The following is a 26,002-nucleotide window of genomic DNA, read 5'->3' on the forward strand; positions in this document are numbered from 1 at the left end:
CACATGCACATCGCATGCGGAGATGCAAGTTGACCATCGCAACTTCAAACCGGTTGCCTCGGCAGCTCGGGGTGTCAAACAACATGGATGTCAATGCCGGTTGTCACCAAGCTCGCTCAACATGGCAGTCTTGTAAAGATCGCTCTTTATTAAAGCGTTGCTATTTTCAATTTGTGTCCCTGAATGCTCATTTCTACATTTTCTTTTTTCGTACTATGCCAGCAGTGACGCCGAGGGTCGTGGGGTCAAAGTTCAAAGTACTGTAACTTTATGTGTCTGGTCTCGTCCTCTGTGCGGTGTGGTGGTGTTTTTAACGTGTTTGCCCAGTCGTGTCCTGTCTGTCTCTCCTTTCCGGTCCACCTCAACACACACACACACACACACACTGGTTTCCTTGAAACCAGCCCTGTGTGAAGTCAGATTGAAATGCTGGGTCTGTGTAAGACTGGGAGGGGGAACCTGTGCAGTAATGTGTTTTTTGTATAGTCGCGTACAAAGTAATAATATATCAAATGAAAAACCTATGCTTATTTTGAAGATTGGATTTATGGTATAAAGAGAAGTTTGTATCTTTAGAAATAGTTTATTTTGGAAGACATGCTACTTTCACACAGGTGAGTTTAAACTGCAGACTGGACACTCGAGTGTGACCTGCTCAGTGTGACAGCAACTGGGCCTGGAGCCTCACATATCCCACTGTTCAGTGACGGTTCACTTCCTTCTACTCTTGAGGATGGGTGTTTGAATACGCGGTGGTGGGCCGGGGAACCGGGTGCGACATTCTTTCAACTCAGTCAACTGAGTGACAAATCCCTCCTTCACTATTCACCGTGTCATTTTGATCCGACGTTCAGAGTTCCGCCTGTCGAAAAACTGAGCCTATGCAGTTTATTTGATGTTGAACAGTGTTGAGTGTTCAATCCCACCGCCCACCACTGGTGGAGCCCATCTGTGAACTGCTTCCCGTTGGGGACATGACACGCACCGCTCTCCACTGCAGTCCTGTCAGCAGGGACGATACACTTTCACACCTTCACTTTCAACGTTCTTTAGCACTTCAAAGAGATATTAGATTGCTGACATGTCTGGATTATTGTTTTTTTTTTTCCTTTGAAAGGCAACAGGTTGATGTTCTTTGGGGAAAAAAATGGAATAAAATGTGATCTGATGCTCAACTCTTGAGTCAGTTGATGACTCACTCACTAACACGCCGATGCCCTGCACTGCTGAACGTGTTGGACAATGGCAGACAGTGCTGCTTCAATGTTATTTTTTTTCATACCAGAATCCCTCTGAAAACGGACCACTGGTTCGACAGCAGACAAGAAGATCCAGCGGGAGACAACACAGTCACACAGAGAAACTCGTTATTTAGTTGAAATTCTTTTTATTCATATTTAAACATTTTTTTTTCAAAGAACATGGGACAAAATGCAATTTAGAACAAAATAATAATTGTGTTCAATGTCATTCATACAAGTCGAATGTGGCATCAACAAAAAAAAAGTTTATCTTGGGGGAGTTTAAGCGGAGAGTCGAGCGTTGAACCTGCAACCGATCCTAAGCCAGGTTAATCAACTGTGAATCAAATGGAGGGCCTAGAGATGTGCTCTTGAGCAAGGCACTTTACCCCAAAGTGGCCCGAGGGGTCACGACAACTAACACCACCCCCACCAGCTCTGGCTGTGCTCCCTGCTGCTGCTGCGGAGGGACAGGGCAGTGACGGCGCTCGACATTCTACCACCTAAATGCTTCAGATGCGTCCTCTCCCTCTTCTTCTCCTCCTCCACCTCCTCCACCTCCGACGACGACTCCTGTGGTACCAGTGGTCAGTCTCTCGACCAATGGCGGGAATGTATTAGCAGGGTAGCGGGAAGGTCGTAAAAACATGACCGGGGAGAGTTTGAACAAAAGTAAAAAAACAAAACAAAAAAACAAAACAAAATGAGTCGCATTCTGCTCCAATTAAAAAGGCCGTTGAATCCAATTCCCGTGGAAACGCTCCCGACGGACAGACGGATGGATGCGGATCAGGAGTTGTTGGACCTGGGTGCTTCTGTGTGCACGTGTTTGGTGAGTGTGAAGCGCTTGTTGTCTGGGGCGGGGGCAGGAGTGTGTGGTCAGAGTGTTTACCTTAGAGGGGGGACCACGCCATCATGGTCCACAGCATTTTCAGGCCTAACGCTGCTGTTTCCCCCACATCCCAGCGCTTACAGCTGCGTGTGGCGTACGTCCAGGGCAAAGGGCTCAGTGTGGCTCCCTCCCACTCTAGCTGCAATAATCAGCAAGAGGAAGAAGGTGGCTGGAGCAGCAGCAACAACAAGGCATGCAACTAACAGTTCAAACTGAAGAAGGTGGAACAGTTCGTGTGTGTGTGTGTGTGTGTGTGTGTATGTGTGTGTGTGTGTGTGTGTTACAAGAATCCCCACGGGGCCACCGACAAACTCAGAACTACGGAGATCCAACTCAAGTGTGCTGCAGTCACCAACCAAACAACAAGCGCTGCGAGTCAGAGAAGACAAATCAGGAAGTCGTTAGAATCATTTGCACATCCGAGTCTGCTGCAGTAAAACTGGTGTGTGAGGCGTGGAATGGATGCAGGAGCAAGTGAGCCATTGCATGTGTGTGTGTGTGTGTGTGTGTGTGTGTGTGTGTGTGTGTGTGTCTGTGTGTGTGTGTGGGGTCAAGCTCAGACGAGGGAAAAGCCCACTGGTCGTGACTGCGGAGCGGAAAAGAGTGACAAATGTAAAAAAAAATATTAACAATAATAATGATGATGATGAGGACGAACACCGGCTTTCATCTTCACCTGCAGCACCACGGCTGCCTCTCAACACAAGAGCAACTCTCCGCCCTGCGCAACACATTTCAATGGATCGAATGGAACTCCCGACGCTCCCACCAAATCGCTGCTTTCTCCGCTTCTCTTCCGCTACAAGCGGCGCATCTTACGATGGGAGGATTGGGACAACGACAACAACGCCAACAAGCCTTTTTACCCCCCCCCACCCCAAAGAAAGCACAATCAGTAAATCCAAACATTAGTTAACTAACAGTCAAAGCTCCTGTGATGTAACCAAATGTTGGTCAGCTAAATTGCTCCGCTGTAAAAGATCAGGAGGTTTGTGTATTTACAAGAGGACCAGATTCGTCGTCTTCCCTGATGAAATTTTGCCTTCAAACATTTTCGTATGTTGCAAATTCAGCAATATGGTTCTAATGTCCAAAATAGCAAGTGGACTTCTAAAACATCCTACAAAAGGAAATGTTTGTTTGAGCCATTAAGCAAAAAATAAAAAAATAAAAAGATAAGAAAAATCAAATTCAATTTCACTTGCCATTCTGTTACAGGAAATTAAATTCAAGATTAAAGCATAAACTTCAAAATCAACGGATAAAAATAGTTACTCTGACCAATAGATGTCATATATAATAATAATAATAATAATAATAATAATCTTGATTTCCTTTTTCCCTCCATAACTATTGTTGACCGAGACGCTCATAACCTGGGCTGAAAAAGATCCTCCAGTTGAGAACATCCAATTGAAATGACAGGAGCTTCCCTGTGTCTCCGCTGTCCACACGTGGCCGTCCATGCTGCATTAATAACCACAGACTAGCACAAAAACCCACTGCATGCAAGGTCTCTGCAGTCAAGAAAAATGACCTGTGTGCACGTCACCCCTGACCTGCTGGAAACAACAGAAGCACAAAAGGAAAAGAAACTGTGTTCGACGTTCAGCGAGTCCTCTTCGCAGAACCAGGGCGGCACAGAACCTCTCACCAAAAGAAAGTTCAAACTAGCGGACTTGGAGGTGAACGCCGCAGCCTGCAGCACTGACACTTGTGCAGAGCTCAATGCGCAAGTTGGTCGTCGTCGTGAACAACATGTACGCTTACAGACCAAATTCAGGGGCAGATACAGATAAAAAAAAGAAAAGAAAAGGAAAATCAAGAAAGTAATGGATGATTGTACTTGTTGATATATGACCTAGTTAAGGAAACTGAGAACTAAGCTGTTTTTTTGTGATTTTTAGTTGTACTATGTCACTGGATTTGGGGGAGGGGGGGTGGGGGGGTGGGGGGGAATGGGGGGGCTGTGAAGTGGAGGAACCATGTGTGCCTTGGACGTCCACTGACGTCCGTCCAGCCCGCTTCCTTCCCTACACGGCCACAGACTCAACCACCGACCTCAAGTCACCAGCACCACCCGACACGCCAGTCAGTAAGAGACTCTGTTGAGACGGAGAAAAGAAAAGAGGCTCCTGTTTTGTTTGTAGCACATTCAAACCTGATCGCTCCGTTAAACTGTCCCTCGTGTAAATGCACATACACACATACAAGCACACATACAAGCACACACACACACACAGATCTGCAGTGTGGAGAGACTGTTAGGCGGGTGGGGGCGGGGAAAGGGGAGGTGGGTGGGTGGGGGGGGGCTGCACCTATCGATAAGGGGGCTCTGGCGTGTGGTAAGGGTAATCATTGCGCTGGGCCGAGGGTTGCCCGTGTGCGGCTGTCTGCTCATACGGTGTGGAGGCGGAGTAGCTTCCGGCCGCTGCGTACGCTCCCGATGAATCGTATGCGCCCGCCGCTGCCGCATAGGCCCCCGACGCGTCATAGCTTCCCGTCGAGGCGTCGTAGCTCCCGGAAGAAGCGCCGTAGCTCCCGGCCGAGGCGTCGTAGCTCGCCGAGGGGTCGTACGTTCCCGGCGGGTACGTGTCCGGATCGGGGTAGGCCGGCGGCACCGTGTAGGTGCCCGGCGGCGGAGGGAGGGCGGCCGAGGCCTGCGTGGTGGCGGGCGGAGGCGGCGGTGGAGGCGGGTTGCTGTAGGCATACTGGAGGTACTGGTACTGTTGCTGGTATTGCTGATACTGTTGATACTGATGCATTTGCTGGTAGTACTCCGAATAAGACCTGGAGAGGAACCAAGACAACGGGTCTAGCGCACACAATTTGGTTTTATAGCCCTTTTCAAGTCCCACTGAACCGATTCTATTGGTGGGAAGGTTGAAAATACGAGTTCATCTTGCACAACGGAAGTGTAATGTGCGTACCTCGCCACTGGGTCTGCTCCCTCTGTGGTGTTTGTGGCCGCCGAGGATTCATCTTGTGTTCCCGGTGGTGTTGGTAACAGGGCTCTGCGTTTGGACTTGGCCTGAGCGAAGGAACCCGGGACGGGGTCGGGCAGCAGGGGCGTTCGATTCCCTCTGATGGGACTGCGGTCCCTTTCGCTCTCCGCGGCTGCTGCTTTCTTCCCGGCCTGCTGCTCTGCCAAAACCTAAAAGTCGAGGGGAAAGTCAATGAAAAACAGCTGAAGCGCAGGAGAACATTTGTCATTTTCCTCCGTAGAACTGCTGAAGCACCTTCTGTCCCTCTTGGAAAAACTTGGCTCTTGCTGCTTCAAAGAGAGTTGTTGGATCTGGTCCTCCTGGAACCTCTGGCTCCTCGGGAGCGACGGTAGAGTTGTGATTGGATATATCGTGGTACACCTGGTCGGCCACAGTCCCGTACACTTGACTGGCCAGAGCCCCGTATATCATCCCGTCTGCACCTTTGGCACTTGTGATGCCTTTCAGAGCAGCGTAGGTGGGGTCGAATGACGTTGTGTTGTAGAATGAGTTGTGAACGCTTTGCTGAACCTGCAGAAAAGGTTGAGACGCACATGTATTTATTTTATGCTGCCCTTGAAAAAGTTCATGCATTGTTATTCTCTCCTCTCACGAACGCTCCAGAACGTGCGGTGCCTACTTGTATCGGCAGTCCAGCGGCAGCAGCTGCGGCGGCGGCCAACACGGCTGCTTGACTCTGGTGATGTTCTAGTGATGGATGAGGCCGTGGAAGGAGACCACCTGCAAAGAGAAAAATGACAAGGAAGAACTAAGACCGCTGACACGGATGAGTTCAAGGGTTCAACATGTCACAGGTGTCGTTTCGTTGTCGGTCACCTCCAGAGTTTCCAGACGACACCAGCTGGTTGACCAGGGGCTGCGCTTTGGAGAGTTCCACCGCCAGCTGCCGGCCCTTGAACATGGTCCCGTTGAGCGCCTCGATGGCTGAAACGGCCTCCTCTTTCCTCTCCATGTGCACAAATGCGTATCCTACATTTGAGCATAGTCTTGCTGTAGAGTGTCAAAAGGCAGGAAAATGCGTATTAGCGTCCACACCCAGCTAACATTAATCTAGCCCACGCTGGCTGACTGTTCACTCTGGCCTTGTCTTTGCATCCCTCACTCTCACTACTTCTACTACTACCCTATACATTGTAATGTGTCATCATTGTGGACACAGCTTAACTGCATTTTATAGCCCGAGTTCTAAAACTAGCAATGACTTGTCTGCCGTTAGGAGCAACCCACCTATCTTCTGCCTACTGATAGTCTACCTTATTGTTTATCCATCTTAAGCTATGGTGTGTGGAAAAAGTTAAAACTTTTAAGGGGAGTAAAATTTGATGTGGCAAGAAATTGTCGACTTGGATTTTCATCGTTGATCAGATTTTACTTGACCTGTCCCACGGTGTTTAATTGTTTATGCTTGTTATATGAAAATGTCACCGCAACTTCCAGTTATTGCCATGTCAAACTCCCCATCAAACATATTCATGGAAAGGAAAAGAAAAAAGTAACCCACCTTTAACTTTGTCACAGTCCAAAACCCTCCCGAAGGTCGAGAAAAGCCCGTGCAGGTCGTCCGCCGAACACGTTGCGCTGATGTTGCCCACAAACACTTTGGTGGAGTTGGGTGGCCGAGCCCGGGACTCCTCCACCACCAGGGGCCTCCCTCGGTACTCTTTGCCATCCAGATGCCGTATGGCCCTGCGTCGACATGGTTGTAATGAGGTGAAACCGACTCATACTGAGACTGATGGGAGTCACGACGGGAACAAACGTGGCTACCTGTCTGCTGCCCCCTCTCCTTTCAGGGTGACGAAGGCATACTGCCGGAGCAGAGAGCAGGTGTTGATCTCTCCATACGGGGCGAAAAGCTTGGTGAGCTCGTCGTGCGTTGCGTCTAAAGGAAGATTCCCCACGAACAACTTCACGTTCTCAAAACTCATCTCGGTGTCAAAGGAACATCTGCAAAACAAAACAAAAGGAAACGCACAAAAAAATAAAAGTTAGAGCACAATGCGTTTGTTAGGCTGGCGCCACCGGGCAACATTAACAAGACGTTGTGAGGTTAGCGAGTTAGCAATTTGTCCAGCTATTAAATGTAAAAAAACAAAAACAAAAACAAAAAACAAACAAAAGACAAACATCTCGAGATAAAGTGTTTTGTTGAAGGCTAAACATGGCGGAATATATCGCTCCGAGGAGCGGAAACACTCCCCAGCAGTGATGGCTCCAGTTAATATTTCTAGGCTGGTGTTGCTATGGTAAGTGCGTACCAACATTAAATGCTAGGGTGTTAAGTTAGCAACACGGCCACTTCTGCAAACTATTCGCCGTATCCGCGGTGAAAGAATAAGCAAAGCGTCTCCCGGAGACAGTAGCTGCCCGCAAATGTTGAACCGTAAAGCGGCGATGGCACACCGGTCTGTCACAAACCTCAATACGCGGCCATTAGCGTGCTACACTCGACTAGCACTTGCCATTTTGTTCAAGACAAACATGACGACGTAGCTAACGCTAGCTAGCTCATGCTAGCGTAACATTTTCCGCCGGAGCGGAGGTCGAAATCTTTCAGCTGAATCAAAGCGCCGACGCTGCCCCGAGCGAACACACAGTCTAGCATCTCAAAATGATCTCGCAAACGGTTTATATTTGTTATTGTGGAAGCTTTGATGACGCCAACATTCTGGTAAAACAGAGTTCTTACCCAACGCGGTCGTGAAGCTCTATTTCAAACCTCACATCCGGTTCCGGTATCATTTGTTATCCTTACTTGCAGTGGCAGCTAGGCAGGGTTAGGGGCGCCGTTTCGCGATTTGTGCACCCAGTCAAGTTGACAATAGTATCCATCTGCAGACTCGGAGGAGGCCGTTTTAGGCCAATAATGGCCAACATTATCGGAGAAAGAAAATCCCTCCAGATATAGCACTGACCCAAGCAACTTTTGCTTCAACCTGAGTATGGAACAAGCTGAATACCATACAGTAAATAACTTTTTATTGCACTTGTGACAGTGGCGGTCCTGTCACAATGCCTCCAATTGATCATGCGCCCTGGCTACTTGGCCAAAGGCCGGATGGTTAAGCGTGCTTGGCTATTACCTGGGAGTCTGGGGTTCGAACCCTGCCTGGGTCCTCTGCGCCTTGCCACACACACAATTTATAAAACTCATCATAAATAAATAAATAAAACATAAATAAAAATAGTTTGCTTCTTTTTAATGGCAGCCTTATGATTTGAATTTCAACAGGAAACCTTTTCCCACGGGCTAATAAAACATTTAAACATATAAGAATAGCAATAAACCAAATAAGTCATAATAATATCCTTCAATGAAGGTCCTGTCCTGACTTAGGCCCAAAATACCAGCAGAGCATTCTGGGATTTGGAGTATTAGCGGTAAAGGCGCTATAAAATACCGGCGAGGCCAACTCTAGCAGTAATTTTGTATTGCCTCGCGGGTCAAATATAATGTCACTGCGGGCCAAATTTGACCAGAGTTAGCCAAAATACAGTTCTCTTTGACTTGCTTTTGTGCGCGCGTGTGTGTGTGTGAACGGCCGCAGGTATACACAGGACACGTGAGGGCGGTCGGCCGCACCTGACACACGTGAGATGACGTGTTGGTGTGTGGGTGGGACCAGGTGGAGGGAGGGAGGGAGGAAGTCAGTCAGTTATCTGCGGGACCCGGGGAGCGCGTGTCGTGACTGGTCGGCCCTGACTTTTTGCGTCGTGCTTGGAATGAGTGGATGGGTGAAGGGATAACAAGAAGCATGCCACCTTAAAAGTGCGAAGCCGGGGTCGGTGTACTGGAAGCAAACACTGGAAGTGTACGGCCGAAAGCTCCCGCGACATGCGCTGTGTTTTGGTCGGCAGCAGGTGGGCTGGTCGCACAGCAGGAAGAGCGTGAACACACTGTCGCTCCCAGCAGCAGGGAGTTTGGAGGCTTTGGCGACTTTGATCATCGGGGTAAACCTGGGCGTAAAAAACAAAACAAAACAAAACCCCCAATCCAGGTGAGGCGCTCAATCTCGTATATATTAGTATTTATCCGAGATTGCTATTTCCTGTCTGTCTGTCTGTCTGTCTATCTGTCTGTCTGTCTGTCTGCCTGCCTGCCTGCCTGCCTGCCTGTCTGTCTGTCTGTCTGTCCATTCAGTGCCTCGCTTTTCATCTCCAACACAGCGACCTGTTACGTTCTGTCTGTGGTGCTGCTCTTCCCCCAAGTCTGGACTTGCTGTCCCAATCCGGGTGGATTTATTACACAGGTGTGTGTCTGCCTGCCTGCCTGCCTGCCTGCCTTGCATGCATGCACAGTCATCCCGCCCATCTTCCTGCGGAGAGCCACAGAAGACTAGATAATTACCTCCACAAACGTATGGGTGCACTGCTGCCACACAGGGTTAAAAAAAAAGAAATTGTGTGTGTGCTCCTTCTCCCTAGATGGCACAGCAGGAAGAGCCCCTGTACGACTTCCCGGAGCCCGCTCAGCCGTCCAAGTGCAAGTTCCTGGGCCACCAAAGAGGACGAGCCTCCCTGAAGAGCATCAGCGTGCTGGACCGCCTGCTGCTCACATGTCCTGTGTGGCTTCAGCTGTCCATCAACCCGGCCACGGCGCTGCACATCCTGCAGAGGGAGCCTCCCGGGGTCAGCAGGCACACACACACACACACACACACACACACACGCTACAGAGACAATTCACCAGGAGTTATGAGTACTGATATATAAATGTGAACAACAGTCAAAGCATGCTTATTAAGCGGGCATTAATTCTTGGACTGCGTCTCCTATATTCAAGTTTTCCTTTATAAGTGTTCAAAGAACATAATGATAATAATAATAATAATAATAATGATAATAATAATAATAAATAATGAGCTCTCCGATGCTTCTGCTAATGTGCTCGCCTCTGCCACAGACCTTCCTGGTTCGTCGCTCTCGGACGTCCCAGACCAACGTGCTCTGTGTCCGCTTGGCCGACGACAGCATGCCGTCGTTCGTGCAGCAGTTTGGAATGAGGGAGGATGGCGCCAGTAAGAGCTGCCGGCCTACCTGGACCATCATCCCTTGCTCTTTTGCTCATCAGCAGAAGCCCTTCAGACACATTTGCTGTGGTTGAAATATCATTTTGTTATTCCCTCCCCGCAGCTCTCTGCCTGGAGATGTCGGCCATCAGCTTCCCAGACCTTCCCAGACTGATTTCCTTCTACTGTGTTAGCAGGTAAACTCTTTCTTTCTTTTCTTTTCTTTTTTTTTTAAAAACCTGATCTCACTCTGAGCATGGTCTGTGTGTGTGTGTGTGTGTGTGTGTGAACTGATGTTGTCTGTATTTGTCTGCGTACCAGAGACGTGCTGCCACTCCCTCTGGAGCTTCCCGAGGCCATTGCTAAGGCGTCGTCGCACAAAGAGCTGGAGTCCATCTCGCACATGGGAATAGGTGGGTGCTGGGCGTAGATGTCGTAATCCAGACCACAGTTATGTGCGTTCAGGGGATTAATACAGACACAGTCATTACCGACCAGTTACCAGGTAACGGCTAAAGGCCACACTGTGTGTTCCAGGTTGAAGCAGTGCAGTCGGACAAGGAAATAAACTCACTGTTGCGTCATCTTTAATAATTTACACAACTTGAATCGGAGCTTGACTTTTATCTTTTGAGTGGTGGAGGAGTGGAGTTTTAGATGTTTTCAGATACCAGATACGTGAGTCCTCCTCAGGATCAATACACTTTCCCTCTTAATCTCTCAACTTGCGAAGAGACAGGCGCATTTTGATGAAGCAAAGATCCTCTCACACATAGGTGTCAAACTCTGGCCCGCGGGCCTAGTTTGGCCGCGAGGCAATACAAATTCACTGCTCGAGCTGGCCCGCTGGTATTGTACAGCACATGTAGCACCAATACTACAAATCCCAGAATGCTCTGCTCAATCAGGACGTTTACTGAAGGATATTATTATGACTTAATTGCTTTATTGTTGTTATTTTATTTTTAAATGTATTATTTGATTTACATTTTATTTATTTTGATGAGTTCTTTTTAATTTTAAGTTGGATTTTGTATGTGTGCAGTATGAAGTTATTCATTGTACAGTATTAAGCTCTGCTTGATCCCTAATCAGTTTGAAGCAAAATGTGTTTGGGTCCATATAAAAAGGTTCACTGTTATAGCTGGAGGATTTCCCCCCCCCAGAAATATCAATGTTGGCCAACGACTTTGTTTGAGTTTTCCAATTTGGCCCCACTGTGTATTTTTGAGTTTGACACCTCTGCTCTCGTGTTTTTTTTGTTTTTGTTTTTTCTCTCGCACAGAATTCTGGAGTTCCCACCTAAACTTCCGAGGGCCCCGGGAGGCCCCGAAACCTCAGGACGACGAGAAGCAGAAACCCGACGTGCCTCAGGCAGCTCCACCTCAGCAAGGCCTCACAGCTCAGCCTGAGTCAGCTGACCTCAGCGCTGCACCTCAACCTGACACGGCCGCCGGCGCCCTGCAGCCAGACCACCGACCCACCCTGCTGGACGAGTTCTGTCCCATCAGGACGCGCAGCCCGAAGGAGCTGGACTGCGGCGCCGGTCAGGGCGCCCTCTGCTTCGTCAACCCGCTCTTCCTGCAGTCGGAGGACCGCTTGTCCCGCCGCCGCGGCTCAAAGCACAGCTTCAAGGTGCGGGTCTCCATGGAGACGTCCACCATGTTGTCGCCGCCGCTGGCTCCGCCGCCGCCGCCGCCCTTGTTGCCCAAAGCCAAGCGAGGACAGGCGCGGAGTCCCGCCGCTCAGGAGCAGCTCCAGCCTCCAGCCACCAGTCCTGGGCCCTGGGCTGGAGGTGGAGCCCAGGCCGACGACTCGGACTACCTGCAGCCCTCCCCTGTCATCAACCTCACCCTCTCCCCTTACCTCTCCCCTTCGGCGACCCCCACCCTTTTCCCCAAAGGGCCCCCGTCTCTCTCCCCTCACGACTCGCCCGCCGACTCGCCCTCGCTCTCGCCGTATCAGTCCCCGTCCGTGTCTCCCAAGCTCCCCCGATCCTCCGGCATCACCTCCCCCTACCAGTCCCCGTCTCCCTACCAGTCCCCGTCTCCCTCTCCCAAGATTCCCTTCTCCCTGTCCCCCTTCACTTCCCCGTCCTTTGTGCACCTGGCAGAGCAGGCCTACGATACGCCTGTCGCCGCCTCCGCTGCTGCATCACGGTTCGATCACCAGGGGGCAGTAGACGAGGAGGCGAGAAGGGATGACCAAGACAATGGGACGAGACAAGAAGAGAATGAAAAGATGGATGGTGGTGATGATGAGGAGGTTTTATTAATAAATACTGCTCGCCTGGAGGACACTGACAGCTGTAATGTCTTCAGCAGCCTGGAGGGGTCAGCGGGTCCCCAGGACACAAACATTTCAGGCTGAATGTTAACAACTGAATTGTGAGTTTAAGAAAAAAATAGAAATAGTCTGTGTATCAGCTCTTCTGCACGTTTCACTGTGACTGTCCAACCCCCCCAAAAAACGTTATTGTCTCGTGATCAGGAAGGAGCCTATTTTATTTTTCTGTATTTCAAAATTGCAGGAAACTCTTGCTTTAGGTAAAGTATGGTCACCTTGTCTTTGAATTAAATCAAAACAAGGTGTCTTGTGTGGATAGCAAATTTCTTTTTCAGAATAAACATCCATCCAAAGATAATTTGGAGGGTTCATACAATTCTCTCATCAACATGTTGCACATCAGTCACGTTTCTCATAGTTTCTGCCAATGTGCAACAGCTAACACTGTCATAAAGAGGCACACAGCACCCTCTCCTGGCGAGATTGAACTACTGTGTGTGTGAAATGCCCAAAATTAAACCAAACAAAAAAAAAGGTACAAATCGTCTTTTATTTTCCAACACTTTTATTAACCGCAAATTTACCTCATTTCTTATGTCCTAGACACAACATTTTGGTCAGAGACTCCACTGTTACAGCAAACCCACACATAGCCTTGCAGCCAGTTTACACTCTTTATACCACCAAAATGATCAAGAAAACCAAAGCAGTCAAGACAGAAAGCTTGTGATTCCATGGCGTCCGGCAGTGTTGAATCCGAGTGTGACAGTCAGTTCCTCTATGGCTCAGTTCAATTGTAGTGAATAAAGCATACAAAGGTGTGATTTATTATAAGCTCATGTGTGATCCAGTTATTTCGGAGAAAGGTTGTGTGATATAGAAGATTTGTAGTTTTAACAAAAAGAAATCCTGGACCTGGCAGTTTTATGGTTTTTCCTTTTATGAAATCTACAATCACTAAGAATCAGTCAGCTCGTATGAGTAGTTTATAAAAAACAAACAAAAAAAAAAACTACAAAGGTCTTTGTTGACTTGGCGAGATCCCGTCAATCAGCACCAGCAGGGGGCGTCCTTTCTGCTCATCTCCAGCAGGTCGGCTTCAATCTGCTCCGCGTCCTCCTGGAAGCGCTCGGTGAAGGAGCGAATCAGACCTGCTGCGCTGCTCTCATACTCCACCAGCTCCACGGTGTCACCTGACACACACAAACACAGTGATACAGATTAGACTGTTTGTTTATGGCCTTGATAACCAGGGTGACCTGCTGCTGCTGCTGCGTACCGTTGACTCTGGAGTTGGCCTGGACAAACATCTTACGGTCCTCCTTCCTCAGCAGGACCGTCTCCCGCAGACGCAGGAAGTTGTGCGCGCCGCTGTTGCTGACAGCGGAGTAGCCCTCGTACAGAGCTCGGCCTCCGTCCACGTCCGCCGTCGACTTGAACACCTGACAGATGGTGATGTCAGACCGTGATGTGTTTGATCCAGATGTGGATGAACAAGTGATAGATACTCTTCACACTTTCTGTTGCTTCACAAATGTTTTTTTTGTTGTTTTTTTTTACATTAGATTCTCCTGAAATGGCAGTCAATATTTTTTTTAATTTAGTCTTATTTCTATTTTTCTTTTCTTTTAACACGGCTCCTTTGATATTGTGTGGCTCGTCTCAAGCTTGCTTACCATATTGGGCTGTACTGTATGTAATGAGTGGCGTTAGCTCCTTGAATGAATACACTATTTCTTAATTTATCTTAATATGCTCATTGCAGGCTGCCACAGCTCAGATGAGCTATGTTTATCGGACTGATCTGCCCTAGCGAGGGTACCTGCAGTTTGCAGAGGAACTTGTGGATGGCGTTCTTGCCCACGGTGCTGATCTTGCTCCTGTCCAGCGTAATGCGGGCGTCGGGTCTCCCGTCCTGCCCGCTCACCTCCTCCAGGCCCACCAGGCCCTCCCCGGCCTCCAGCAGGACGCGCAGGATGACAAAACGAGCCTGCATGTGAGCCTGAAACACACACGCAGACACACAACGTTCACTGTATACATACCCAGACACTTATATACACAGAGAGACGTTCCTTTAGCTGCTTTTTAAAACACGCCAGACGCACGAAGCGGAACCCGACACGCTCGTTCTGCACACACTGCCCCGACGCCTCGTACTTTATGTCTGGAGCTCAGCATAAACGGCAGCTTCAGGGTTTCGTCTTCGCTGGTATTAGCTAGGGCTGAACGATAAATCGCATTTGCGATAATATCGCGATAGGACAAAACAAGATTTTCTAACCGCAAAGACCTGCAATTTGATTGACGCGAGTTCCGCTCACGTGACTTGCGAGCGGCGCGAAGCGAAGCAAAGCAGGTAGTGAGAGGAATCGATGCTGCGACGAGCTGGACGGATGGAGCGATACGCAAGGAGGTCTTCCTGGTTGCCACCAACTGTCGGCCGTAGTTTAGCAAAACAGTGTCGGGAGAGATAAAAAAAAAAAAAAATGCAGAACGACTACCGAAGCACCAAGGACCACAACAGTCGGAGTTGTGTTCGCTGTAAGTTCGCACCGTGTAGCGATTTTAACGCTGCTGGCGTGTTAACATCGGTTGAATGAAGCTGTCACTGTTTTGTGCTTTGTGTGGACTTAAACAAAATCATTCTAAGCCCTATTAAGATGTCTTGCAAAAAACAAAAACACTAGTAGATAAATAAAGGGTCCTTCATATTAATTCATGCTTCATTTTGCTTTTATCTTAACATTGGCCTAGCCTATAAAAAAAGAACAATTTGTGTACAATAAATCTGATATGTTTATTATCATACATATCATTTTTTGTTTGTTTGTTTGTGGAAAAATACACGAGAGAAAGATAAAATAAATAATCGCAAATTAAATCGCAATCGCAATATTGGGAAAAAAAAAAAAAAAAAAAAAATGCAATTAAATTATTTCCCCTAATCGTTCAGCCCTAGTATTGGCTGACAAAACGAGGGATAGACGGGTTACCTGTCTCCAGCTCTTGCTCTCAGGTGTGTAGAACTCCAGGCCCAGCAGCCCGGCCCGGACCATGCTGAGCCAGTTGATGTAGATCACGTCTGCGGCGTCTTCGCCCTCGTGGCCGAAGATACTGCAGAGGACAACACGAGAGATGGGCAATGAAATCAATTTTTTTTCCTCTTTAGGAATATAAACATGCATTTATGAAATTCTTTTGAAAAACATTTATTTATTTAGAGATGGCATTAAAATACCGTGTTGGCTTCCAAACATCACACAGTCAATTTATGCCACACACAGTATTTTTTTCTTTTCTTTTAGAAAACTGAACAAAATAAAAAATATCAGGTATGTTATTTCTGAAAGCTTTCAACACAATGGGAAAGATATGTATGTATGAGGGAGTGAATAGAAAGGAGAAAGCGCTGCCGGAGAGTTTTACCATGAAATATGAGCATCACAAACAAATCAAATCGTTAGGCTCACCAAGACATTTAACAATAGAAAACAAAAGCGGCCGAGTCGACCTTTCAGACACACACACCTGAGCGCTTGGTTGTTGAGACACAGGTAGAGGCCGACGCACTCGGCGCGGCACTCTTCGTATGAGGAGGCGATGGTGGAGAACTTGCTGTCCCACGTCTCACTGCCTTTGTACCAACTGGACACCTGAGAGACACACACACACACACACACTTCAGCGCCTCTCCTTGCCAACTAAACCAACAGAGTGGAGACACACACACACACACTCACCGGCTCTCCGGTCTCTGGGTTGATCACCAAGCTCTTGTCAAAGTTGAACTTGCCGCCGTCGTCCTGTGGTGAGGAGAGTGTGATGTGTTGTAGTTTGTGTATCAGCGAGACAGTGAGCTGAGGTTGTTGTTGCTGCGAGAGCACGAGCCACTTGCCTGGACAAACAGTTTGCCGCTTCCGTGTCCGAGCAGTTCGTGCAGCCCCACCTGCACCTCGAACGACGGCCCCTTCCACTTGATGAACAAGTCCTGGAGGGAACACGGAGCGACACGCCGGGGAGTGTGTGGGGAGCAGAGTGTGTGAGAGGGACAAGAGGCATTCACACACGCAGTAAAAACACAACAAAGGAGCCAATAAAATGGCTTTGTCAGGAGGCACTGTTAGACAGCTATCATTGGACTAAAAAGTTCACTTGACCACAACTTCAAATATAAATCAATAAATAAAAAGAGGCAGCTGGGCATCCAGCTGGTGTTACCTTGTCCTCCTCCTTCAGGAAGGTGAGCTTCTCTTTCTTTGTAGCGTAGGCAACAGCCAGCACGTTGCCCAGAGACACATTTTTAAATCCCTCAGACTGCCTGATGTCATCATCTACACACCAAAAGACACAATTATTTTTTTGGAAAGTACATCATTTCGACGGTGGTGCGAGAGATCAAGCCCCTCTGTCTGTGAGTGTGTGTGTTGGCTGCTACGTACAGTTGGGAATGTTGATCCCGGCTGGTATCCCGCTGCCAGCGAAGGTGAGAACGTCCAGCGAGGTGAAGTCCGGCTTGAGGAAGGTGTCCTTCTCAAATTCCCGCGGCCACGGCAGCTCGGGCAGCAGCACCTCGGCCGAGCCCACCAGCTTAGCGAAGCGTTCGCTCATCGCCTTGTTCACCACGGCCACGAAACCTGCCGGAGACGCCCGACCGGCTCAGGTTTAGAAGCTGCAGGCTGGCGGCTGCTGGTGTTTTGCTCATCGTAGAATGACAGGTCACCCGTCACCTCGTCTTACCTTCAAATTCTCCCCTGGAGCCGAAGGGGTCTCTGTAGCTCTCTATGAAGCCGATGTAGCTGAGAGGAGAGGAGCGCGCGATGACATGACAGTGGGTTGTGTGTGTGTGTGTGTGTGTGTGTGTGTGTGTGTGTGTGTGTGTGTGTGCGTGTGTGTGTGCGTTGTGTGGCCGTGCGTCGAGGGCCTCACCTCTCCACGATTGGCCCCTTGTCTTTGATCCAGTAGCGGGAGCCCTCCTTGTGGGCCTCCACGGAACCAAAGGTGAAGCTGCGCTGGTACTCCTCCAGCATCTTCCTTTGGTTGTCGTTGGCAGCGTACAACTGTCAGTGGTTGGTGGAAACACAGCAAACAAGGCAAGAAGTCAATTTTTATTTTCTTAGTTGCGACAGCAGGAAGGAGGGGGTAAGTAGAAGCACCCACCTGGGCCTGCTTGAGGTAGTCGCAGACCTTCTGCATGAGCGAGGCGTAGTCCCCCCTCTTCACCGTGAACTCTCTGTCCTCAAAGTTGAAGCTGCCGCAGGACGACGCGCACTCTCCGTCCACGGCACAATCTGCGAAGCGGCCGTGCACACCGAGGGCACAGTCAAAAACACCAGCAGCACCAGTTCAGCAACAAATCTTCACACAACACATCACAATCAGAGCCTCTTTGGTGTTCATGCGCTATGAACATGTGCATGACGACGAGACTCTCGGGGCTCAGACCCTGCTGCTCTCGGGGTTCAGCTCCCACAAGCACCAAACGTTACGACTCAAGCGGCGGTCCTGACCTTTCTGCACGGCCGAAGCCAAGCGCACCTCATAGCTGGGCTTATCGCCGCTGCCACACTTGAACAGACGGGTGTTGTATGCCGACAATTTCTGGAGACAAATGGTGAGACGTTTGACACTCTGACATCTAGATTGGGAATTTTTACACAAGATGTGACCCCAATTTAAAAAAAGGGGAAAACTAATTGAAAAGAGGATTTATTACTTTAAGGCTGAGTTTACCTTTGAGTCGAGGAACTTCTGAGCCAGCTCAGCATCCTCCAAACTGCAATTTCCAGAGAAGTAGGTTGTGATTCCCTGAAGAAAAATCAAAGCAGACAAACAACGTGGACATCACATCTTCGTGAAGGAGGTCACACAGTGTCAGCTCACAGTTCAGCGAGAACAAACACACAAATGAAACTGAAACTGAAAAACAGTAGCAAAATATGGACCTGAACCTCAAACCAACCTTGTCGCCCAGACCCAGCTGTTTCTGCTTGTCCTCCAGAGAGCAGATGGGACCGGAGCAGCTGTTCCACAGAGCCTCCATCTCAGTGGGCTGCTCCTGGAACGCCTGGCTGGCCTTCACCAGAACCTCCAGCTTTTCCTGGGTGGATGAATTAAGTGTTTATTGTGACTACTGACACATTTTATTGATCTATTCTTTATCTTTATACTCGTCCACAACTTCCTTACCTTAGGCACATTTGGGACGAACTTAGTGTCTCCAAACGACTTGTAGTTTCCCATGTTGGCATAGAGACCAGCTGCATAGACTAAAAAGGCCTAAGTGAAACAGATATTGATCGTATCAAACTCATTTTGATCAACTCCAGGCCATCATGCATGAGGAAGTGTTTAATATACAACAAATGGAATCCAGCAACCATGAGAGTCACAAAGGAGTGAATGATACCTTGTACTCGTCGTCACTCAGTCCAGCTGCTGAGGCGACCTGCTGCAGCTGTGCAGGTGTCTGTTTCCTGAACATCCGCTGCAGAAGCACAAAGATGTTTGCCGACTCTGGGGAAGTCTGCACCAACACCGCCAAACCACCGTACCTGTGACCACACGTTAACCTGCTCATCAGAAGCGTTTCAAATGAGCCGTCTCTCTCAGGCAGGAGGTGTGTGAGTGGAGGACCTACCAGGCAGCACGCGACACGTAGTGAGCGTACATCTTCTCCTGAGGCGAGAGCAGGCGGAAAGCCTCGCTGCAGTCGAGTGCAGACACCCCGATGTCATTAGGGAGGTAGTACTGGGGGTCCACCATCTTTAGACTCGGGCGATGTTGACAAGGCGGAGCTTCAGTGTGAGAGCAAAAAGAAACAAGACAATAAGGGGAGCATAGAATAAAACGATAAAAGGAATACAGGCGGAAAAAGAATGCCACTTTTACTGGCTCCATGCATGCACCCCACATTTTACTATATTACTGCTTCCCCATTTCTGCAGTGTAAAGAATCTGTTCCCATTTTACACAGTTGGTCTGATGTGACGGAGAAAACTAAGCCCGATGTTAAATTTTTAGCAATTATTGACAGCGATTGAGTAAAGCCAAGAACAACAAGCTCTGATTCTAGGACGGCAAACATGGCACAGGCTCAACAGACACCGACCTTTCACTGCTTTAGTTTACCTCACCATTGAAACAAAACTACAGCCAGTAAAACAGACTCTGCTGGAGTATGGAGTCCAGAGATCATGAATTGGAGAAAATAAAACGAATTCTGCAATACATTTACATAAATAAGAACATGCACAAGCACCCAGTGAAACGAGGCGTGTATTTTCTGGTAAATACTGCAATGAGTTTTGACTCCATGGGCCACAAAACATGAACGCTATTATGAAAAACTGATGAGTAAAACAACCTGCCTTTGATTTTGGAATCGCTGAAAAATATTCCCAATATTCCCATAAACTGGAGAATTAAACGTTAAAGCTCTGCTTTAATTATAATATTCGTTTGTCAACTAGCCCCGGTAGGTCCGTGAGAAACAGCAGCTGGACCCAGGTTGTGTGTGAGTGTGTCAGGACAAACTTCACCGCAGTTTTACAGAAGTGTGGTTACATGGTGCATGTGAATCGAAAACAACACGGTCGTTTGCGAAGGTACGTCTACTCCAGGCAAAGTTAGGCTAAAAGTCCACAGGCCGGGTAACGGAACTCAGATGTGTGTGCCCCACAAACCGCTAATTCAATGAGCTAATGTTAGCTCGTAGCGTGCATGCTAATGCTGCTGACAGCTCGGGTGTTTAAAGGCGCTGCCGACGTTGCAGCGGAACTAGAAGTGAAGTCCCGCGGACTTGGTACTTTGTTTTTTAAAAAAATCAATTCCTCGGGGTGGAACGGGGCGTTCGGCGGCGGAACTCACCAAGTCAACAGTTGCTTACCTCGATACAGTAGACAGGCAGCGCAGGCAAACGTCAAATTGCAATCTCACGCTGGCTGCCGCAGTTACTTCCTGTGTTCATTCAACGTTGGGCCCGCCCAACAGCCAATCAAAAAGCCGTATGGGGCCGGCTGAAAGAAGCGACTGCTTTGTAAAATGTCTGTTTTCAAGGAAAGATAACGAAAAGGGGACGGATAATGATTTAGTTTTCGAGGAAAGCGTTTGTGTATTTTTATTTAAATATCGCTAATATAACCGGCGGCAGTGTTTTTGACATCAAATAATTACTTCTAGTGCCTCATAGGTGTAGCACGACGAGGTGGCCGAGTGGTTAAGGCGATGGACTGCTAATCCATTGTGCTCTGCACGCGTGGGTTCGAATCCCATCCTCGTCGAAAATCGTTTTCGTTTTCTTTGCATCCTCTGGAGAACTCCACCAGAGTATGATCAAAATTGGCTATTTGACGTCATAGTTTTATGCATTCTATGCATCTTATTTGTGCTAAAAGTGCTAACGTGCTAAACGATAAATGTGTTGGATGCACTCGCCTGCTAATCAATTTTGCTCTGGACGCGTGGATTCGAATCCCATCCTCGTTGGAACTTGTTTTTCATTTTCTTTGCCTCCTCTGGTGAACTCCGGCAGAGTATGATCCTCATTGGCTATTGGACATCACAGTTGTATACATTCTATTCATTTTATTTTATGCTAAAAGTGCTAAAATGCTAAAGTGCTGGATGCACTCATAATTCTTTTTCATGACTCATTATCACTACTAAAAATAATTACTTACTACTACTTACTTTACATCAAGATGTGGAGAAATGTATCATTATAAACAAATTATTTCCAGACGCTGTAACCGACATTATTTATATATGTGATTTCATCGGGCTCTTTGCAGACTTACAAACCACACAGTATTGAATCGTTTTATTGTGTTTTATTGAATTCTAAAAACAGGCTGAGAAAGTGAAATATTTACAAAGGTGTGCAACAGAAAGAATGAAGACCCCAACCCCCACACTCCCACTGAAATGAAGAGAAAAATCCGAATGGTAGTTGCAGTGACCGGTCCGGCACCGCAAGAGGAATGCTAACATCTGGGCATTCAACACATCTGCATGCACGTGAGTGCACCTGTGTTTATTTGATTTAGGGTTCATGCTTGGGTTTTACCCTCTGCCGTCTCTGGAGGCGAGCTGGGGAGTACCCAGTGATGGCAGTTAGAGAAGCTCAGGGTCTTGTCGACTGCACAGCTGGTGCAGTAGACGATCCCCAGCGCCAGCATCACCACTAGGAAGATGCACAGTGGGACAAGCAGGGCCACCAACAGCCAGCTCTTGTCGTGCTTCTGTTTGCCTGCAGCTGATCCGTCTTCTGCCTCAGCGCCACCATTCTTATCCTGTACAGTGTCTGCGTCGGATCCATCTCCCTCCGTAGTACCAGTGGTCGAGCCCCTCCCGGTCTCTGCTCCTGCCCCAGCACCAGTTTCTCTATCTCCTGCCAGAATTTCAGCCTCATTACCAATTTCGTTTTCTGTCATCTGTTTCTGCGTCGGGGTTGGATCTGTCTGGTATCCATTAGGTGAGAGAGAATCCACGTGGTTAAGGTGATTATTAGACCCACTAGGGGAGTATTTAACAGGATCCTCTGTTTGAAATTCAAGCCCAAAGTTTGATTCAACCTCAAAAATGGGTTCCAATGGGCTGGACCAGGGGAAGTCGGGGCTTGGGTTTGGATCAGGAGTGGAGTCACTGGGGTCAGGGGTCAGGCTGGAATATTCTTCATCATCAGGTGAGGGCAGGCAGGTGAGTCCATCTGGCTGCAGTTCGAAGCCGTTCTCGCAGTAACACTGGTACCCTCCCATGAAGTTGAGACACTGATGATGACAGGGCGACTGGCCAGTGCACTCATCCACATCCACACACTCACCCCCACTGGCTAACTGGTATCCGGCGTCACACAGGCACGTGTAGGACCCCACGGTGTTCTGGCAGGGGCCGGAGCAACTGTTCTCTTCAAGGCATTCGTCCACATCCACACACTCGCCGTCGTCGTCCGGTCGGTAGCCGAGATGGCAGGTGCAGTGGAAGGTACCCGGGATGTTGGCGCAGACCTGCTGACACGGCTGCTGTTGGCATTCATCCACATCGGAACACATGCGGCCGTCTGGGCCCATCTGATATCCCGGGGGGCAGGTGCAGCGGATGCCCCGGGCTGTTTCCACGCAGTCGTGTTGACAGCCCATCTCCACGCAGACGTCTTTGACCTCAGGGTGCTCGGTGGGGCCGGCAGAGTCCGAGGACAGCTCGGTCAAGGGATTGCAGCTGTACCCGTCCTCATCGATGACAAAGCCCTCGGTGCAGTAGCAGTAGTAGTCTGAGTCCTTGCTCTGACAGAAGTGCTCGCAGCCGTGGTCTCCAAGGCACCTGTCCAGCACTGGTGGACTGCTCTGCCCCTCGTTGGAAGGGCATAGTGGCGCATCGACGGACCAACCCACCGTCGCGTCATCCCTCACCATGCACTCTGCGGTCACCTGCGTGGGATCACCGGCGGAGTCGTCAGGGCAGTACAGGCTGGCTACAGAGCCGTGCGGGATGTGGGTCAGCACGCTGCTGATCAGGTGGAACGGGGTGGAGTACACCGCTGGTCCTCCACCTTCATCCTTCAGCGGCGGGCACATGCCTTTGTAGTTGTACTGGCAAACATATCCATCCAGCGCCAGGGCGCAGGAGCCGTCCAGCCAGCCAAAGTTGTCGCCGCTCTCACGTCCACTGTCGGAGGTGTGGACGGTCATGGCCACACAGCGAGGCACGGCACACGTCCCGGGAGTGTCATCGCGCAACCAGTTGGTGAACTTGCCATCCTGATCTCCTGTTGAGAAGTAACACAATTGGTCAGAAACCTTGAAGATAGCAAAACCAATCCAGTTGCCTCAACTTAACTCTTGTATACTAAGATGACCTAGATGATTTACAACCTTCACAGACAATTAGAAACAGATGTTTTTTGTGACACTCTTTTCAGGCCTTTCATGTTTCAAGCTGAGTCTTTGGATTTTTATTTCAGTTGACGCAAAGTCGACTAAAATAGTCCATGACTCAGAGTTTCTACCACTCCACTCTTTGTAATTTCATTTCTGTGCTGGCTCTGTTTGCTGGCTGAGTGTCTTTTTGGCCACTAGGAGCCACTAAAGTCAGATATTGGAAAGAGCCATTGTCTTCATTTGTCCAGTAATCATTTTCATAAAATAATATTGTGATTTGATGTTGAATCAGCCAGGCTTGTGTTGTTTCATAGGAGACTCGACACCCTAAGCGTATCAGCACATGTAAACACACACAACATTCACATTCACGAGCTCACTCACCACAATGACTGTGTGTGGAGGTACACACCATATTCAATATATGTCCAACTGTTTGAGCTCAACAGTATTTATATTATTTTTCTTACATTAACAGACATAAAAGTATATAGACTAATAGTTTTTGGAGCGAGAATGAATACATTTAATTTTCCCATCAAAGCAAGACAGTTTTTTTGTATGTGGGTCTGAAAACAAAAGCTGGCTGTGGGCGACAGAGCAGAAACAAACAACATCTGGTTTTTAATGGGGGATGTTAGTGTAATGACTAAATCAGGATGAGGGGGCAGCACTGAAGTCAACTGTGGATTAAAGTTCTCCTGTCGCGCCCGGCCCAGTCTCTCTCTGTGAAACAAAAGGAGTTCGATGTGATCACTGGTGGCTGGAGGGTTGTGGAGGTTGGTCAGGGTACCGGGTTGTTCTGAGGTCAGCACTCAATTCGCGATTCCGACCTTCTTCAAGTGTTTGCAAGCACGACAGTGAAATTAGCCTGTTTATGTCTGTTAGATTGAAGGAAAAAGTAAATGAGAGAAACAAAAAACCTGCAGTCTACTGAACACCACATCTTCTCCGAGACTTCTCAAGTTGGAAATAATCTACAGCCTCACTTATTATTTTTTTGGCTCACAGTTTAGTGTGTTTCTTTTTTCTCAGTTCAGCAGTCAAACAGTTTTTCACTGGAAGAATCAGTTAAACCTGTTTAAACCAATGTTTGGTCAATCAAACTGAAACAGAACGAGGCCTTGCCTGTGACCCAGACGAACCCCCTGAGTGGTCTGGTGGACGAGCACTGGCGCGGTGGTCTGTGCAGCCCGATCCACAGCCGAAGTCTGGTCCTGGCGCCCTGCGAGCGGACCCCTGACAGCAGGTCGTGGACCACACCGGCTGCCTCCTCCGTGTGCATCGTCCCAAGCGTCCCACCTCGCTCCCGGCAGCTCCGCCCGGCCTCCCTGAAGGATTTCTTTTGGAGGAAGAGTGCGTAACATCCTTCTGGGTGGCAGACAGCGTCCTCCTGGGCCAGCTGGGCCCTGGCGGCTGGCTGCTCTGCCTCTTGCTCCCGCAGCCTTTGGCCTCGGCTTCCGGGGGCCAAACAAACGGCTAGCAGCCACAGGATACACAGGAGAGTCATGCTGCTGCTGCTGCTGCTGCTACTGCTACTCTGCTTCTGCATCCTCCACAGAGACATGTGGTCAATGCTTGGCTACCATCCAATAGACCACAGAACCTCCTGCTACCGAAAAAAAAAAAGAGGGCCAGATAGTGGAGTTATTTTTACCTGCTCTCTGAACGAACTTGAAACTGGATCATTAAATATGATCAGGTAAACGGAATGCTGCTCTCAATCAACAGTATTTAAATAAACAAATGGGATGAATGGACACAAAATCAGCTCCCTGAAACTGAGGAAATAACTTAGATGGCCTGTTGCTCTATTTGGTGGCCTCACAGTGCAGAGTCCCCATTCATCTGCATCTAAAATAAGACCCGCAAAAATGAGCAAAGCAGTCCTCTCAAGAGTCCATTTGGGTCCAGTAAAATTCAGAAGGTCCAGTAGCAGTTGAGTCCTAGGGGTTGAAGAGCTCTAGATAAATCCACAAAGACTAATCCAGAGTGCTGCTCTGCTCTTCTTCTCCTGCTTCGGTGTGACAGAGACCCTCTCCTGCCTGCGATCATGCGGGGGCTTTCTCTGCTTCTGCAAAGCTGTCGGCTCCCTGAGAGGGAGAAGGATGGGGAGGAGGAGTGGGGGGCGGTGTAGGGGAGGGGGATCAGGGGGCTACGTGGAGGAAAAAAAGGAATTGTGTGTTTTTGGAAGGGGGAGGTCGGGGTGGTGGTGCGTGTGTGTGTGTGTGTGGTGGTGGCGGGGGGGGGGGGGGGGTAGCCATCAGAGAGTTATGAAAACCATACGGTACCATTCTCTACCTCCGTCTTGCCTTTGGCTGGGGGACACACACACACACACACACACACACACACGCGCGCGTGCGTGCGCACGCTCTCTCCGCAGAGCGGTCCACAGGAGTGGAAAGTGTTTGTCAGCTGCACTGATCGTCTCCTCCTTTCAACTCCTCCATCTCGTCTGCTTCTCCTCTCAGCCCTCACTCGTTCCTTTGTGTCTCTATTTTGATTTTATCCCCTCACTCTTCCACTTTTTTCTCTCCCTCCGCTCTCTTTCCTTCATCTGTCTCAGTCTCACACCAGCTGGAAGTCTTTGTGTTCCAACCCGAAGAACTTTAAATGCACATTCGGCACGTAATTAACTTCATTATTTTGCCCGACAAACAATAACTTTGTGCCGGCATGTGCCTGCCTG

At 48.9% G+C, this 26,002-nt stretch overlaps 4 protein-coding genes and 1 non-coding gene across 10 annotated transcripts; 2 read left to right on the plus strand and 3 right to left on the minus strand.

Annotated features, from left to right (window-relative positions):
• Positions 1-1,367: 1,367 nt before the first annotated feature.
• On the minus strand, positions 1,368-7,982 carry rbm14a (RNA binding motif protein 14a). Of its 4 annotated transcripts, none has more exons than XM_076022334.1 (8): positions 7,828-7,982; positions 6,906-7,085; positions 6,640-6,824; positions 5,955-6,107; positions 5,758-5,858; positions 5,373-5,648; positions 5,064-5,287; positions 1,368-4,923 (listed from the first exon to the last, which is right to left on the minus strand). In XM_076022334.1, exons 1-8 carry the CDS (start codon positions 7,878-7,880, stop codon positions 4,452-4,454), a joined length of 1,644 nt encoding a protein of 547 aa, XP_075878449.1. In that variant the 5' UTR covers positions 7,881-7,982; the 3' UTR covers positions 1,368-4,451. The 4 variants fall into 4 exon arrangements, with proteins under 4 accessions (XP_075878449.1, XP_075878448.1, XP_075878451.1 ...); XM_076022333.1 differs by having other exon boundaries at positions 5,955-6,128; XM_076022336.1 differs by lacking the exon at positions 7,828-7,982 and adding an exon at positions 7,601-7,777 and having other exon boundaries at positions 5,955-6,128.
• Positions 7,983-8,779: 797 nt separating this feature from the next.
• On the plus strand, positions 8,780-13,267 carry LOC142885659 (uncharacterized). Of its 2 annotated transcripts, none has more exons than XM_076022341.1 (6): positions 8,780-9,136; positions 9,564-9,767; positions 10,042-10,156; positions 10,272-10,344; positions 10,469-10,560; positions 11,433-13,267. In XM_076022341.1, exons 2-6 carry the CDS (start codon positions 9,564-9,566, stop codon positions 12,515-12,517), a joined length of 1,569 nt encoding a protein of 522 aa, XP_075878456.1. In that variant the 5' UTR covers positions 8,780-9,136; the 3' UTR covers positions 12,518-13,267. The 2 variants fall into 2 exon arrangements, with proteins under 2 accessions (XP_075878456.1, XP_075878455.1); XM_076022340.1 differs by lacking the exon at positions 8,780-9,136 and adding an exon at positions 9,277-9,388.
• On the minus strand, positions 12,981-20,443 carry dpp3 (dipeptidyl-peptidase 3). Of its 2 annotated transcripts, none has more exons than XM_076022339.1 (19): positions 20,322-20,443; positions 19,074-19,230; positions 18,843-18,987; positions 18,623-18,712; positions 18,396-18,533; positions 18,167-18,241; positions 17,944-18,034; positions 17,594-17,724; positions 17,363-17,493; positions 17,174-17,232; positions 16,876-17,070; positions 16,655-16,767; positions 16,332-16,424; positions 16,177-16,239; positions 15,965-16,089; positions 15,430-15,550; positions 14,256-14,435; positions 13,713-13,875; positions 12,981-13,626 (listed from the first exon to the last, which is right to left on the minus strand). In XM_076022339.1, exons 2-19 carry the CDS (start codon positions 19,196-19,198, stop codon positions 13,484-13,486), a joined length of 2,181 nt encoding a protein of 726 aa, XP_075878454.1. In that variant the 5' UTR covers positions 19,199-19,230; positions 20,322-20,443; the 3' UTR covers positions 12,981-13,483. The 2 variants fall into 2 exon arrangements, with proteins under 2 accessions (XP_075878454.1, XP_075878453.1); XM_076022338.1 differs by having other exon boundaries at positions 20,303-20,372.
• Positions 20,444-20,633: 190 nt separating this feature from the next.
• On the plus strand, positions 20,634-20,715 carry trnas-gcu (transfer RNA serine (anticodon GCU)). Its single transcript has one exon. It is a non-coding gene; the product is annotated as a tRNA-Ser (tRNA).
• A 534-nt stretch (positions 20,716-21,249) lies between these two features.
• LOC142885661 (uncharacterized) lies at positions 21,250-25,400 on the minus strand. Its single transcript, XM_076022342.1, has 2 exons — positions 24,439-25,400; positions 21,250-23,198 (listed from the first exon to the last, which is right to left on the minus strand). Exons 1-2 carry the CDS (start codon positions 24,875-24,877, stop codon positions 21,484-21,486), a joined length of 2,154 nt encoding a protein of 717 aa, XP_075878457.1. The 5' UTR covers positions 24,878-25,400; the 3' UTR covers positions 21,250-21,483.
• Between the last annotated feature and the right edge of the window lie 602 nt (positions 25,401-26,002).

The sequence above is a fragment of the Nelusetta ayraudi genome, unplaced genomic scaffold (assembly GCF_046127955.1).
Source record: "Nelusetta ayraudi isolate G7.1 ecotype Tasmania unplaced genomic scaffold, CSIRO-AGI_Nayr_v1 ptg000011l, whole genome shotgun sequence".
NCBI classification, from domain to species: domain Eukaryota; kingdom Metazoa; phylum Chordata; class Actinopteri; order Tetraodontiformes; family Monacanthidae; genus Nelusetta; species Nelusetta ayraudi.